The sequence below is a fragment of the Bombina bombina genome, chromosome 2 (assembly GCF_027579735.1).
Source record: "Bombina bombina isolate aBomBom1 chromosome 2, aBomBom1.pri, whole genome shotgun sequence".
Taxonomy (NCBI): domain Eukaryota; kingdom Metazoa; phylum Chordata; class Amphibia; order Anura; family Bombinatoridae; genus Bombina; species Bombina bombina.
This window is the reverse complement of record NC_069500.1, coordinates 637,618,400-637,636,040: the sequence shown is the minus strand read 5'-3', so window position 1 is coordinate 637,636,040 and position 17,641 is coordinate 637,618,400. Positions and strand designations below refer to the sequence as shown.

The 17,641-nt window shown below is 38.9% G+C and overlaps 1 protein-coding gene across 3 annotated transcripts in view; it reads left to right on the top strand.

Moving 5' to 3' along the window:
* Positions 1-17,641, top strand: part of NFIB (nuclear factor I B) — a 456,225-nt gene that overhangs the window by 405,905 nt on the left and 32,679 nt on the right. For 2 of the 3 annotated variants that reach the window (XM_053702571.1, XM_053702570.1), the window contains exon 11: positions 3,408-3,496. The exons of the other annotated variant lie outside the window; for it this stretch is intronic. In XM_053702571.1, the coding sequence (XP_053558546.1) occupies positions 3,408-3,496 (89 nt within the window). The remainder of the gene's footprint in view (positions 1-3,407; positions 3,497-17,641) is intronic. 3 annotated transcript variants of the gene reach the window in all.

Sequence of the window (17,641 nt, the reverse complement as noted above, 5' to 3'; positions counted from 1 at the left end):
AGGAAGCCTCAGTTCAAACAGTCACATTATACAAATAGGCTTTTTTTCTTCTTCTAAATATTAGGTTTAATAATAGGACGTGTGGAAGAATGTATATGGAACATATTCTCCCTCGTCATATTCCTAAGCTTTTACATAATTAAAGGGACACTGAACCTAAAATTTTTCTTTCATGATTCATATAGAGCATGCATTTTTAAGCAACTTTCTAATTTACTCCTATTATCAATTTATTTTTGTTCTCTTGCTTTCTTTATTTGAAAAATAAAAATAAGGCATCTAAGCTAAGGAGCCAGCCAAGTTTTGATTCAGAACCATGGACAGCACTTGTTTATTGGTGCTGTCCAATCAGCAAGGATAGCCCAGGTTGTGAAATAAAAATGGGCCGGCTTCTAAACTTACATTCTCGCTTTTCAAATAAAGATAGCAAGAGAATGAAGAAAATTTGATAATAGGAGTAAATTATAAAGTTGCTTAAAATTGCATGCTCTATCTGAATCATGAAAGAAAAAATTTGGGTTCAGTGTCCCTTTAAAGGGACACTAAACCCAATTTTTTTTCTTTTGTGATTCAGACAGAGCATGCAATTTTAAGCAACTTTCTAATTTACTCCTATTATCAAATTTTCTTCATTCTCTTGGTATCTTTATTTGAAATGCAAGAATGTAAGTTTAGGTGACGGCCCATTTTTGGTAAATAACCTGGGTTATTCTTGCTGATTGGTGGATAAATTAATCTACCAATAAAAAAGTGCTGTCCATAGTTCTGAACCAAAAAAAGCTTAGATGCCTTCTTTTTTAAATAAAGATAGCAAGTGAACGAAGAAAAATTGATAATAGGAGTAAATTAGAAAGTTGCTTAAAATTGAATGCTCTATCTGAATCATGAAAAAAAAAAATTGGGTTCAGTGTCCCTTTAAGTAACACACTTTTCCTAATCTTTGGAAATTTCCTTTTACCATTTTCCTTTTTTTTTTTATAGAATTGCAGTTGTGAGGAGTGATGTGGGTTCTATATAATGATATATTTGTAGGGTAGGCTGCCTAGTTTGTACAAGGGGTATCTAACCTTTCAAACGAGGGGCCACATAGCAATTTTTGCTTTCTTTCCAGGAGCCAACAAACATGTTTATGATTTATATTTTCAAAATAAAAAATATTTATTCTTTATCTTCTTTAAATAAACCTTAAATTATCATATATCATATTCCAAATCCCTTGATATAAACATAACCCCAGAAACATATACAAAGGACCCCTACAAGCTCTAGAGGTCAAATCTGGGTTACATCTTTTTCCTAGTTACAAATATTGTTATTTTAATCACTTAGTGAAAAAAAAAAATACATTTATTTGAGTTTTTGTAAAACTGTAGATGCTATTACAATTATGTTTTTTAACTGACAGAATGAATACTTTACATGCTCACTTCTGCAATGGCTCATTCAGCAGTTTTTGTTTATGTTTGTACATTTATCCAGAAGGTGAATCTAGTGGACAACCCTAACAGGAGCTGCAAAAGGATTAAACGTTAGAGACCATTATTAATGATCCTGTATGATTATTGGGGACATAAATAGAATAAACACACCTTAAGCAAGTATATTCAGAACTGGTTTATTATCATTATTAATATTACTCAAAATATTGCCTTTTTGGATGTGGGATATACATCTCTTTCCAGACATCTTAGATTTTTTTATTCTTATTAGCTGATACAAGACATTTTTGCAACTCTTTCTTGAAATTATATATCAAATTAACATGAATTTTTAGCTACAGGTTGTTTATGGAGTTAGTAATAATGTAATTATTAGTAATAACTTTATTTCATCATTTAATTAAATTACTTAATAAAACTTACATTATAAATAATGTAAAATATATAACTTGGTGGTGTCTATCCAGTGGAAATCATTTGCTATTTGTGCTAACAGAGGAGTGATTATAGCAAACTGTTAGTGCCATAACTAGCATTTAATGCTTTTAAAGGACCCGCAGTATGGGTGATATCGTCTCTAAGCTGCAGATTAATAACCTTGTAAAACTCAGTTGCACATGATGTTGCTGGCAGTTTACTGTAGATGCACATATGACTACACTGTCATTCACTATTTTGTAAGAAGAATCCTGTGTGGGTATTACCCAATGTAAAATCTTATATATGAAGCTACAAAGATTAGCCCATATGTAGTCCAAAATGTGTTGTTTTTTTAACACAAGGTATATAAATGAATATGGTTTCTAGTTTTAATAAATCTGCTAGCGCTGAGGAACAGCTGTTGCACAAAAAGTACAATGTTTTGTTTTTTTACATCCACATGCAGAATATATGCATCTAAAATGCGCTTAATGCTGCCAAATTTTAGAGCGTCATTCACTTGAGTCTTATGTGGTTTTAGCTGACCCTGTAAGCTTTAAGACGAGCATAGTTTCTGCAATTTGAATCCTCTCATTAGTTGGAGCTTATTGTGTTATAGATTCCATGATACCAAAGGTCTGAATTCCTGGCTCAGGTTATGGTTACTCTACCTGTGTATCATCTTCCTGTTAATGTTCTTGTTCATTTTCAGAACTTCCAGTTACTTTTCTGAAATAACTGTTTAAAATCTGCATTTAAAAACCTAGCTGTCTTATTTATTTCTCTCTACAATTGCATGTTCTCTGCAGTGCTGTGTTATATCATCTGCATGCCACAAACCAAATTCTGACCAGATGATCTGCCCAGAGCAACTTTTTAAAATGCATTTGCCCCCATCAGCCCCCCCCCCCCCCCCCCCACATACACACACTTAATTCTTTTTCAAGGTTGACCATTAACAATTTCTTTTTATCACAGCTCAGTTTTAAAATGGCTAATTGGTATGTGCTGAAAACACTGTATTAACTCTTGTATGCTTTCTTCACCAAAGAAGTAATTTATAGCAGCAGTTTTTTTGTAGAAAAAGAAATAATCATCTAGCCTGTGCTGTATTGTGATCTGGTGTACCCCTATTCACTTCTGTGTCTCTTTCTAGTGTAATATAGTGAGATTGGCTGTGCTTGTATCATGGCTGTTTTACCTGTGTAACTGTTCTCTAAATATGTAAACTATTTGCTAATTCATCCTGTCCCAATAACTTGTAGAATAAAGGGAACATTTACTGCTCAAGTGTACTTGATTTTATTAACAGAAGTGAATAGTGATGCACAGGCCTCTGTATAGCATTTCATATAAATACAGGGAATTTAACATAAAATGCTGACTTGATGCTCATTTATTTTACTGTTAAGGGAGGTATCTAAAAATAAAAATGAAAGCATAAGTTTACCTCAAGGTTTTGTGACATTGCATGTGTTCATTTAAATACTAAAAAAAATACTGCAGTACTGCTGGATCCGTATCTGACTGCTAGGTTTCAATTGACAGCTGAGGATTTGTGACTGGACCATGAATCAAAACGGCAGGCATTTATACCCCAGTGCCAGTGAGGATACATTGGGAATAACTTGGCAAAGGTAACATTTTAATTATTTCCAACCCTACAATCCACCTATAAATTACATTGAGAGAGAGTTCTGTTTTAGCCTCCCCCTATCTCCAGAACACATTTATTTACATATCACAATAAACCCAAACATTTGCGTAAACACTGTTCTAAACACATATTTGTTTTATTGCAGACATCATTATCATTGGCGAAGTAGCACAGACTTTCCTGCTGTATGTAGGATCTGTACTGTAAAGCATTACAGATTTGCTCAGCAGAAAATCAGTTAACCCTTTGACTGCCTGAACTGTATTGCTTTATACCAGGGATGGGGAACTTTGGCACTCCTGATGTTTCAGAACTACATTACCCATGATGCTTTCGGCACTCTGAAGTCCAGTTGAGCATCATGGGAAATGTAGTTCTGAAACATCTGGAGGGCCAAGGTTCCCGTCTCTGCTTTATACTCTTTCTTTCAGGCAAGGGGTTAAAGAGTAAAGTCTTGACATCCATATGCTTGCTGCCAACATTATACTTCAACATTGCAAAAGTAACAAGATCTAGATATTTGAGGGACTTCACTTAATTTTCCAACATCACATAATTTAGAGTGAACACTCATGCTGATCAGTGCAACACACAAACACAGAGTTTAATTGTATGTGAGAAATGCTGCATATTTAGAGCTCTAAATGTATACACACCTTTGTATATCTCTTCACACATACACACAAGCCTACTTTGTACATGCTGTGGTAAACTAATTCACTAACCAACTAATTAACTAACTGGTTGCTGATGGCACAATTCTGATTCATTTTGCCATATCCTGAGGTAAGGAAAAAAAAAAAGCATGTCTTATATTAATTATCGTTAAGAAAGCTTGCTAACCCAATAAAACCGCTTTCCTTTGCATGCTAATCTATCCTTTTAGTACATTGTATATCCTTTGATTGGAACACAGTATTAAAGGTACAAACAAATCAAGGGCTTTGTTAATATTTTTGCCAATTGGTGAATAATATCTATTTGGTGGTGGTTGTGTGCTTAAATACCTTGGTATGTTTCTACTTGAGAGTATATTTGATTATTTAATAATATATTTGTGTGTGTATGATGGATAGATATGTGTGTGTGTTTGTGTGTGTGAATATTAGAGGTGTTAACCTATAGCATACTAGTCAGGTTATAGAGTTAAGTTACTAGTCTACTCAACGCTGGAAATAGACAAAATCCTAATTTTCTTTTCATTCACTTCAATTCTTCCTACTGTGGGTCTAGTGGACTAGCAAAAAATTCTGGCACTAGTTACATATATATATATATATATATATATATATATATATATATATATATATATATATATATATATATATATATATAAATATATATATATATATATATATATATATATAAATATATATATATATATATATATATATATATATATATATATATATATATATATGTTGTGAATTAAATGTAGTTTCCTCAAGGCTATGGTAGTCCAGTTAATAAATAAATCTATCATTAGGCTTTTCAACAATTAGTAGAGATCAGTCATGAATCCTATCCATGGCAAAATGCAGGTTAACAAATTGATTTTTCACTCGTTTACTCAATAAATATGCCAGTCTTACCTTTAGGAGCCTCCTGGTTGTAAAATATGTAAGATCTTCTCAGACATTTTTTTTTCTAAAATCTGAACCAGAGGGCTTCCCAAGGCAAGACAGCTCTTTTATAGAAGACATCTAATATAAGGTAAGCATGTAATAGATGACCTGTCACCTGATGCCTATGAATGGAGCTATGTTTCTTATGTGTTAAATATTGTTTACTTTCCAACTGTTTGTAATCAGATTGAGCAATGTGGATTTAGCTAAAGACAAACCATGGGAAAATGAAATTCATATTGACATGCAAACCTTTTTATGATCTTAAAATGTATGTAGTTTTATTGAAGGACACTGGCCCATAACAACAGGGGTGAAAATAAGGGAGGAGCCATATAGAAACATATTGACTTTGTGGCATCCTTTTCTCAACATCTCTATGTAAAAAAAGGAAGATATTTTACCTCACAATTTTATCAGCTCACCAGAGTAAGTGCTCTGTTAACAGTTATACTTCAGCTACTGTCCAGCTGCATGTTAAAACATTTAAAACAAAAAAAAAACATTTAAAAAAAATAGCATATCAGCATCAGCAGTGCTGAGGTTATGCATTGCTTTGTTGTGATCTCATGAGATTTCATTGTAAACGTCCTTAAACTGAATAGGGAAATAACATGACTGTGCCGGTGCTCTAAAAAAAGTTGTTTACCATAGGAATGTGTATACCACGTCACTTCCGGGGTGTGGCGCTCACTGCGCATGCACAAGAGGCCCAACCTCCTACAAACAGCTGTTTAAGGCGACTTATTTGAGAACAACGGGTCGAGAAATTCTATGGACCGTCATCTCCAATGCGCGTGCGCAAACAATGCTGCCCATGCGCACGAGGCCCTACTCCTCAGTGATCCATTGTGCACTGCCGACTTGCCGTGCCCGGGGGGTGCTTATGGGGGTTACAAGGGGGTGCTGATGGGGCTTACATAACTTACACATTGGGTGCTTATAGGGGTTACAGGGGGTGCTGATGGGGCTTATACTGTATATATGTGTTTAGATTTTCCCCATTTTGGCTGCATAGCCTCAAAAAGATGCCCTAAGTGATTACATATTTACGTGTATAAATGTTTCCACATTAGGCATTTTATAATCTGTTGCAAAAGAGCGACCACATGTTTATATATGCAGCTGTTCACCACATCACACTGTACAGGTCCCAATACTACGTGCACTCAGGAATGTAGTGCCATATATCCAGCAGCTGATTCACGTCACCGGAAGTGATGTGGTATACACATTCCTATGCGGTATACAACTTCTTTTAGAACACCTGCACATGCCAGATGCACACTCCCTTGCAAGTCCTGGGACTAAAGTCATTTTACAAGGGGTTGTGAATACTTAGGAGATTTTAAGGTAAATATCTTCCCTTTTTACATAGAGATGTTAAGGTGATATTTTCTAGTCAGCTTTTTTACACTTATGCTGCATCACTTTAAAGTTCTTCAACATTTGTTTATCATGTTCCTTTAAAGGGACACTGAACCCAAATTTATTTTTTCATGATTTAGATAGAGCATGCAATTTTAAGCAACTTTCTATTTTACTCCTATTTATTTTTCTTTGTTTTTTTTCATGAATGTAAAACTTAGCAGCCAGCCCATTTTAGGTTCAGCTCCATGGATAGCTCTTGCTTATTGGAGGCTGACATTTACCCACCAATAAGCAAGCATAACCCAGGTTCTCAACCAAAAATGGGCCGGCTCCTATGCATCACATTCCTGCTTTTTAAATAAAGATAGTAAGAGAACAAAGAAAAATTGATAATAGGGGTAAAGTAGAAAGTTGCTTAAAATTGCATACTCTATCTGAATCATTAAAGAAAAAAATTGCGTTTAGTGTCCCTTTAGGTGTTCTGAAAGGAATTTTTATGTTAAGCAGAGTAACTACACAAGTTTTTAAATAAGCCTGTTTGTTGCATGTACCAGGGTCCCCACCCAATGATGTAAATCACCCATGTCCGCTCAGTATAATATGGAGTTATAAAATATAGAATAATGTGGAGTTATAAAATATAGAATATGGAATGCAGAGTTATAAATGTAATTAACATAGATAGGATTAGTCAGAATTTAGTTAGTAATGGGTTAATGCTTTTTCAAGGGCACTGCATTATATGTACATTCAGTTGCTCTGTCATTCAAGGTACTTATTATTATTAACTCACTATAGACTGCGCATGAACAAGTTAATATATAATTTTCTATATGTCAGCCAAAATTATAAAGTCTTTTTAAGGTATAATATAGAATTAGCCTTTTACTTATGGTATGCTCTAATTTGATTGGTTTAAATTGTGTATATAAGCTTTGAATTTGTATTAAGCTGTTGTTATCTGATACCTTCAGATCTCAAGGTATGTATTGATCTTGTGATTAATAAAATGATTTATGTTAACTAATATTTGATGGATATGAATATTAATTGAATCTGTTAGATAACCCGGGTTGAATATTTGTCTATAGCTAGTTTATATAGTAAAGGCATATAATATTTTATATTTTAAGGATACATTCTTACAGCATCTTTTTCTATCCTTTGCTCCTTTTGTGAGAATCATACATCTGTTGCTAAACACTCATTTAGTGACAACCCCTAGGCTGAGGAAAACAACATAACACTATTGTCATGACTGTGCATATGAGTGCTGTGAGAAGTGTTTTTTACATTCCAGGATGGTCCCACACTTTGTATGATGTGGTTTTCATGTCAAGTAGAGCATCTTTCCCAGAGAAGTCACTTCCCTGTTATGCTGGAAGCACAATTAGAACCTGTAGGCTGGGGAAAAGAATCTTAACAAAAATAGTTTATCTTTCAATGCACAGATTATATACACCCCTTCATAACTTGTAAGAAGTACACTGAATTACTGTTTATCTGCTAAAGTTCTTTACAGCATGCAATATTAAGACCATTGATCATACACTATTGTGTGTTTAGCCACCACAAAGGTGTTAAACACACAGTAGAAGTACATATCGGTACTTGCAGAATAATGCTGGTCCTGAGCGAAAACTCCTGTTTATCCAATCATCAATGCTAATGATTGGATCAGAGGTGGTTTCTACTCCTTATGTGTAGTACTCTGCAGATCCCGAGGTCATGGTTCTTTTAAAATGTGATTTGTTCATTGATCATTGTGCATATGAGTTACACTTTATTTTTTGTATCCTGTACATTAAGCTGTTCCATTGCTAGGATTCTGTTTTTTCATTCATTCATTCCCAAAACCACTTTTTTAAACATTAAATAAAGCATAAAATAAGGTTTCCTACACAAATGCTACAATTTTGTAACAAGCATGTAGGCTAGTCTGCAAATCAATGTTCTTGATCCATGCTTAATTCATACTTGATGATTCTGATCCATTTTTAAAGGGACAGTAAAGTCAAAATTAAACTCTCATTCATGTAGATTGTTCAATTTTAAACAACCTTCCAATTTACTTCTATCATCTAATTAGTTTTGTTCTCTTGGTATAGTTTTTTGTTGAAAAGCATACCTAGGTACGCTCAAAAGCAGCAATGCACTACTGGGAGCTAGCTGTGATTGGTGGTTCTACATATATGCCTCTTACCATTTTATCATTAGTTCTCCTGATGTAGTCAGCTAGCTCCCAGTAGTGCATTGCAGCTTCTAAACAATTCCAAGAGAATGAAGCAAATATGATAATAGACATACATTTGAAAGTTGTTTAAAAGTATTTGAATCATGAAAGATAATTTTTGGGTTTCATGTCCTTTTAATTTAATTCTTGATCACTTATTTGGCACATGCATCTAGAACAAGATATGTATAATATGCAACTTTTAAAATTAGTGATATCTGAAGCTGTCACCAAAATGTAAATATAGTTTAAAGTTTCAGAGATGCCTGAAATTGTATTGTTTACTCTGTAAAGTTGTTTAAGAACTCTTAATACAGGAACATTTAGAGAAGGCTCTCTATCTCTATCTTATATGATACAATCCGAAAACTGGCAGAATCCGGAAAATTCTTACATGTTGTAAAAAAATTGTGAGATTCCTTTTCCCCCAACACAGCTATTATTATAATTGTTATTTCAATTGCATTTAAAATTCACATGTAAGATTATAGTTCGTCCCAAAATTATCCACCAACCCCAGACTGGAGTCATATGTATAAACCAAATAGTTAGCACTTTTATGTAAAAATACATATAGCGGTAGATTTACGAAGATGCATTTGCAGCTTTTCTTCTTAAATGGAAAGAGTCCACAGCTGCATTCATTACTTTTGGGAATTCAGAACCTGGCCACCAGGAGGAGGCAAAGACACCCCAGCCAAAGGCTTAAATACTCCTCACACTTCCCTCATCCCCCAGTCATTCTTTGCCTTTCGTCCCAGGAGGTTGGCAGAGAAATGTCAGAAGTTTTTTTTTTTTTTTTTGGTCTCTTATGGAGGGTAGTACTCTTCGACATGGGACGGGAGTTTTAAGTAATCCTGTCAATCTCTCAGTGAGGGCCTGGATAAAAGTTAGAGTCCGGATATGCAGTAAGAGTCTTTCTGTGAAACCATCCCGACTCATTTAACAGCTCCACAAACAATCGGCGTTGTCAAACTTCGCTTCGCTGCCTGCTTTCTTCTCTCAAGTCCATGGCGGAAACGATGCTACTATCTGTCACACTTGAAGGGCCATGTTCCTGTTTCCACGGCAAAGATTCTGGTAAGATCATTTCATTTTACTTCTTCATGGATGTACTGTCATACAAATGTTTCCGGTGAGGTGCCTACCTTGCGGGATTTACTAGACTATATGGTCTCAGTGGGTCTCCTTTTGTATCTTGGAATCAAGGGTTAATATCTCCTGAGGGGGGTTATTGAACAGGGGGGGTTAATCATGTTTGTTATGTGATTCAATCTGCTTATGTGTAGTGTTAACTGGGCTCATGGCTGAAACATAAAGTCCTTTGGAAGTGACGCAACCTTATGGTTAGGCGCGCTTCTTTGGACTGTACGTTTCACCTTGTGACTGGGCGTGATTACGTTCTGGTCTTCCATTTCCGCATTCCTGATCGTGTGGCAACGGAGAAATTCTGGTTCGCAGGGGTCTGGTTCATAGGAGGTGATGAGTGCCCCAGCCATTGTGGGTGTCAGGTGCCATTTAGTTTTTGTTTTTCTTATAGTCCATATTTGCATATTCTCTATCCAGTTATGGAGGATTCTGATGCTGAGATTGTTTAAATTTCAGATTCAGATTCTTTGTCCTGTGAAGAATCCGGTTTGGCCTCGTTGACATATGTCAATCAGTTATGTTCGGTATGCCGTATTAGAGTGCCTTGTTCCCCGGGCTCGGGGTATCAAGGGACCGATGAGCCATCCGCCTCTGGGGGCCCTGTCCTCCGAGAGGCGAGTTCCCTACCGCTTCCTCTTACTATACATGCGGATAACCCAGATTATGTTTATCCCTCCTTACAGGGCGGCTTGTTCCCCCTGGAGGTTGCAGCATGTTTTTGCTTCCACATATTTTTGGCGATTATTCGTCTGCAGAGTCCAGATGTTTATTTGCGATTGTGCTTGTGCCCTATTGTCCCGGGTCTTCCGGCTTTGGGAGGGCCTGTACAGTTACCTGCGGGTGTAGCTGTCTCTGAGTGTTGTGCCTTTCCGTACAGAATAGCGTGCCTCTGCGTATTACTCAGACATGTTTTTCAGTTATTAGACAACCCTATCCTTAAAGGACCAGTCAACACTGTACATTTGCATAATCAACAAATGCATGATAAGAAGACAATGCAATAGCACTTAGTCTGAACTTCAAATGAGTAGTAGATTTTTGTTAAATAAATTGCAAAGTTATGTCTATTTCCACTCCCCCTGTATCATGTGACAGCCATCAGCCAATCACAAATGCATATACGTATATGCGGTGAATTCTTGCACATGCTCAGTAGGAGCTGGTGACTCAAAAAGTGTAAATATAAAAAGACTGTGCACATTTTGTTAATGGAAGTAAATTGGAAAGTTGACTAAAATCGCATGCTGTATCTGAATCATGAAGTTTAATTTTGACTTGAGTGTCCCTTTAAAGGATACAGGAATCCACAGTCTTCTACTTCGAATGGCTCACCTCATTAGACATGAGGGGATGAGGTATTCTCCTGATTGTCTGTTATTGAGATCCTTCCCAGCTTTGTTGGAAGATCAGGGTTCCGTTTGGCTGGTCCTGTGGGTAGGCCTGTTTCTTCTTAGGCGTTAACCTACGGGTTGCCTTATATTTTCCTTTGTCTGATTAGGATGTCTTTTTTTTTTTTGTTAATATGTTTCCTTCTGGAACTTCTGGGATCGATACTCATTGTTACTTCTGCGGAAGTTTGTTAAGGGACATGTTAATCCTATGTTTGTCTGTTATTCCTTCCTCCCCTCTGAGGGAGGATTTATGAAACTTGACAGTAAGGACCCTGGCGGCAGGCTGGTCCCGTTTGGGTTTTTCTGTCTCGTGGATGTTCAGACATGTGGCGGCATTTCTGCTCGGCTGGTCCGGTCGAGGCGCCGAGTGCTCATATTATCATTTCAGTTTCTTGTTTTTGTTTCAACAAGTTTAGCTAAGCATTCTAGAGGACCTGTGGGTCCATGAGGTGGGAAGGATTGTTTCAGTCCTTATTAGCCCTCAATCTGGTTGACTCGGTCAGTGGAGTTCCGCTGCGTCACTTTCTATTGCGTCTGGTATTATCAGGACCTAGAGTTTACCTCTCCCATGCTGTGGAGGGTTGGAGGGCTTAGCGCCCTCTTGCCGCCGATTTGGGCGATTTGGCCTTTTGAGGCTCTGGGATTGTCCTTTTTTGGGACTTGGTCCTTCAGCAGCTAGTAACCTTATAGGTAGCTTAGCTGCCTAGCTGCAAAGGGTTTGCAAACTGTGACCAGCTGCGGCTGTTTGCACATGACTGTGTAATATCAACCTGTTTTCATGAGACCTTTTTGGTCTCCGTTTTTTCCGTGTGGGCTAGGTCTCCTTTTAGAAACCTGGTTTTCCCTCCGGGAGATGGTTGTTCCTTTTTCAGGATTCTGGGCGTGGTCTCCTTGGGCTCGGCTTAGGGTTCTTACCCGGAGCTGGGGAAGCTCTGCATCCTTTTCTCTCTGTGATCCTCAGATTGTATGGAGGTGATGTGGAGACCAGCCTTTGCTCAAGTGTTTTTGGCCTCAAGGTATCCCCTTGCTTGTGGTCCTGTGGCTGTTTGAGTGTCTATGGACTCTAGTGTTGTTGTACGACTTTAACGCCTTAGCTCCTTTGGAGCGTTGGACTTTGGCAAGGGGTGGTCTCTTCCTTGGGTTGGGACTTGGAGTTATTCTCGTTCTCCGGGTTGATTTGGATATTGCATTGATATCTCCCTGTGGGTCTGTTTTTTATATCAGACGGGGTATTCAGTTTTCGGTTATTGTTTGTTTAAACAATTGGGGGCTCAGACCTATCTTCACCCTGGTGCTTCCGGTTGCTGAGGCTTCACTAAGCGTTTTCCCTTGTGGATCCTGTTGCGGGTTGTTACCTGACTTGTAGGCTCTGGGGCTGGTTCGGGGTCCCCCAGTTCCAGGGAACTTGGGCTATGTCCTTTACTCTGACTAATTGACCTGGTCATGGTTGGCCAGGTTTTCTGAGTGCCGATGCTCATTGGGCTTCCGACTTTATGGTCGGTTCCTCTTGGTCAGGTGCTCTGCTTTTCTGGCCCCATTCTTGTTCTTAGGGTGGGGGCTTATTCTCTTTCTTATGGAGGTGTGGTCCCTTTCCTAGAGCTTCTCCTGGATTCAGGAGGTTGGAACTGAGAGTTAACTTCAGAGAGGGGTATTCTCTCTGGGTTGTTATGTTCCATCTGGAGTCTTGCTGGCTCTGTGTCGAGACTATGTTGGGCCCTTGCTAGATTCCTTTGGGTCTACGGCCTTGTCGTCTGTTCCAATCTACCTTTGAGTTCTGCTTGCAACCTCTCATTCTTGTGGGTGCAGTGGGCCTCGTTGAGGTTATGTGCTTCCCACTTTGGGAGACCTATGTGTAGGTATGGCGGCTTAGATTGCCTAGAGGGGCTCTCTGTCTGTGAGTTTTTTTTCTGCAATCTGTTCTCTTGCTGGCCGCTCTTTACTTCTCAGCAAATATTCTTCTGTGTCATCCTGATGATGGCTGCGTGTTTTTGACTGGGTCTGTTACACGTTTTTTTTTGTCGGAATATTTAAGTATTCTACATTCTGATAATGTGAGGACTCCGTCTTCAGTTGTCTTTCGGTGCTTTCTATGATGTTGAGAGGAAAGTTTCTCAATTCCAATAGCCGGTCTTAAACCTCTGGTTTCTGCTTGGTCTGGGCGTAGCCTCCCCTTGTTTGTCAGGACCCATTTGGGTCTTTGTGAGCTGGGCTAGCTATTGGGGTTTTTCCTTCTATGAATTTTGTGGTGACGTTTCGGTTTCCTTTCGGTTCTTCCTTGTCCTTTTGGGAGTTTAGGCTAGTGTTCCCTTAGTTCGTGAGGGGTCAGTGGTGAGGGACCGACTGTTGGGGGACGGTGTCTCCTGGAGGAATGTTGGCTCAGTTGAGTCCGATTTTGCGGTCTCTAGCTAGGCTTCTGGACTATCTGCGGGTCAGTGTCCTTGGGGCTTTTTCATTTCTAGTTTTTTCGGCTTCGGACAAAGTGGGGTTTGTTTTGAGTAGTGGTCTCAGGCTTGGTGCCCTCAGAATGGGCCGCCTATTGTTCACTCCCATCTTGGCATTCAGTGTCCTCTGTGGCTTGGGTATTGTTTTCCCAAAAGTAATGAATGCAGCTGTGGACTCTTTCCATTTAAGAAGAAAAACTTAAATTATGCTTACCTGATCATTTTTGCCTTTCCTTCTGATTGAAAGAGTTCACAGCTCCCCAACCGTATTTTTTATGTGGGGCATCGTTATTTATTCTTCTGGCACCTTTCACCCTGATATTTCTTCTATTGTTCCTTGGCAGAATGACTGGGGGATGAGGGAAGTAGGAGGAGTATTTAAGTCTTTGTTTTGGTTGGCTTTGCCTCCTCCTGGTGGCCAGGTTCTTAATTCCTAAAAGTAATGAATGCAGCTGTGGACTCTTGCCATCAGAAGAAAAGAAAATTATAAGGTAAGCATAATTTAAGTTTTTTAGGCTATACAGAGTAGGTTTACATGAGCGAGCTGCTTTTTCTGCCTCTCCGCCCCTCAGAGGTGGCGAGATTAATCACCCCGACATTCGCTCAATTTCCCCCCCCCCCCCCCCACTATCACAACATTTAACTTTTATTTAAATATGAAATTTTGCAACAATAGAAATATCTTAACACTTCTTAAGAGCATGCAGCTCCACATGAATATAGGGATAAAAGAAGGGTTAATGTTATTATTTTGCCTCAATAAATACAAAACAGGATTTATATGGCATACAATTCCATAGATGTTGTATTTTACTTGTATATTGATGTTACATTTCTTTATGATTTATTGTAATTAGAGTTTTATTGTTTAACATTATTTGCTGCACACAGACTTCAGATTTAGGTCCTATTCCTGTGCACAGCTTTCTTAATTGCCCTAGCTGTGTGCATTCTGCCCAAAGACTCTACTCAACTCATTACATCAGGATCTCTGAGTCTTTTTCTCCAACATAGGTGTGTCCGGTCCACGGCGTCATCCTTACTTGCGGGATATTCTCTTCCCCAACAGGAAATGGCAAAGAGCCCAGCAAAGCTGGTCACATGATCCCTCCTAGGCTCCGCCTACCCCAGTCATTCTCTTTGCCGTTGTACAGGCAACATCTCCACGGAGATGGCTTAGAGTTTTTTAGTGTTTAACTGTAGTTTTTCATTATTCAATCAAGAGTTTGTTATTTTCAAATAGTGCTGGTACGTACTATTTACTCAGAAACAGAAAAGAGATGAAGAATTCTGTTTGTATGAGGAAAATGATTTTAGCAACCGTAACTAAAATCCATGGCTGTTCCACACAGGACTGTTGAGAGCAATTAACTTCAGTTGGGGGAACAGTGTGCAGTCTCTTGCTGCTCGAGGTATGACACATTCTAACAAGACGATGTAATGCTGGAAGCTGTCATTTTCCCTATGGGATCCGGTAAGCCATGTTTATTACGATTGTAAATAAGGGCTTCACAAGGGCTTATTTAGACTGTAGACCTTTTTTGGGCTAAATCGATTGATATTAACACTTATTTAGCCTTGAGGAATCATTTATTCTGGGTATTTTGATATAATAATATCGGCAGGCACTGTTTTAGACACCTTATTCTTTAGGGGCTTTCCCAAAGCATAGGCAGAGTCTCATTTTCGCGCCGGTGTTGCGCACTTGTTTTTGAGAGGCATGGCATGCAGTCGCATGTGAGAGGAGCTCTGATACTTATAAAAGACTTCTGAAGGCGTCATTTGGTATCGTATTCCCCTTTGGGTTTGGTTGGGTCTCAGCAAAGCAGATACCAGGGACTGTAAAGGGGTTAAAGCTTAAAACGGCTCCGGTTCCGTTATTTTAAGGGTTAAAGCTTCCAAAATTGGTGTGCAATATTTTCAAGGCTTTAAGACACTGTGGTGAAAGTTTGGTGAATTTTGAACAATTCCTTCATGTTTTTTCGCAATTGCAGTAATAAAGTGTGTTCAGTTTAAAATTTAAAGTGACAGTAACGGTTTTATTTCAAAACGTTTTTTGTACTTTCTTATCAAGTTTATGCCTGTTTAACATGTCTGAACTACCAGATAGACTGTGTTCTGAATGTGGGGAAGCCAGAATTCCTATTCATTTAAATAAATGTGATTTATGTGATAATGACAATGATGCCCAAGATGATTCCTCAAGTGAGGGGAGTAAGCATGGTACTGCATCATTCCCTCCTTCGTCTACACGAGTCTTGCCCACTCAGGAGGCCCCTAGTACATCTAGCGCGCCAATACTCCTTACTATGCAACAATTAACGGCTGTAATGGATAATTCTGTCAAAAACATTTTAGCCAAAATGAACCCTTGTCAGCGTAAGCGTGGATGCTCTGTTTTAGTTACTGAAGAGCATGACGACGCTGATATTAATATCTCTGAAGGGCCCCTAACCCAATCTGAGGGGGCCAGGGAGGTTTTGTCTGAGGGAGAAATTACTGATTTAGGGAACATTTCTCAGCAGGCTGAATCTGATGTGATTACTTTTAAATTTAAATTGGAACATCTCCGCATTTTGCTTAAGGAGGTATTATCCACTCTGGATGATTGTGAAAATTTGGTCATCCCAGAGAAACTATGTAAAATGGACAAGTTCCTAGAGGTGCCGGGGCTCCCAGAAGCTTTTCCTATACCCAAGCGGGTGGCGGACATTGTTAATAAAGAATGGGAAAGGCCCGGTATTCCTTTCGTCCCTCCCCCCATATTTAAAAAATTGTTTCCTATGGTCGACCCCAGAAAGGACTTATGGCAGTCAGTCCCCAAGGTCGAGGGAGCGGTTTCTACTTTAAACAAACGCACCACTATTCCCATAGAGGATAGTTGTGCTTTCAAAGATCCTATGGATAAAAAATTAGAAGGTTTGCTTAAAAAGATGTTTGTTCAGCAGGGTTACCTTCTACAACCCATTTCATGCATTGTCCCTGTCACTACAGCCGCATATTTCTGGTTTGATGAACTGATTAAGGTGCTCGATAGTGACTCTCCTCCTTATGAGGAGATTATGGACAGAGTCAATGCTCTCAAATTGGCTAATTCTTTCACTCTAGACGCCTCTTTGCAATTGGCTAAGTTAGCGGCTAAGAATTCTGGGTTTGCTATTGTGGCGCGCAGAGCGCTTTGGTTGAAATCTTGGTCGGCTGATGCGTCTTCCAAGAACAAGCTACTAAACATTCCTTTCAAGGGGAAAACGCTGTTTGGTCCTGACTTGAAAGAGATTATCTCTGATATCACTGGGGGTAAGGGCCATGCCCTTCCTCAGGATCGGCCTTTCAAGGCAAAAAATAGACCTAATTTTCGTCCCTTTCGTAAAAACGGACCAGCCCAAGGTGCTACGTCCTCTAAGCAAGAGGGTAATACTTCTCAGGCCAAGCCAGCTTGGAGACCAATGCAAGGCTGGAACAAGGGAAAGCAGGCCAAGAAACCTGCCACTGCTACCAAGACAGCATGAAATATCGGCCCCCGATCCGGGACCGGATCTGGTGGGGGGCAGACTCTCTCTCTTCGCTCAGGCTTGGGCAAGAGATGTTCTGGATCCTTGGGCGCTAGAAATAGTCTCCCAGGGTTATCTTCTGGAATTCAAGGGACTTCCCCCAAGGGGGAGGTTCCACAGGTCTCAGTTGTCTTCAGACCACATAAAAAGACAGGCGTTCTTACATTGTGTAGAAGACCTGTTAAAAATGGGAGTGATTCATCCTGTTCCATTGAGAGAACAAGGGATGGGGTTCTACTCCAATCTGTTCATAGTTCCCAAAAAAGAGGGAACGTTCAGACCAATCCTAGATCTCAAGATCTTAAACAAATTTCTCAAGGTCCCATCGTTCAAGATGGAAACCATTCGAACTATCCTTCCTTCC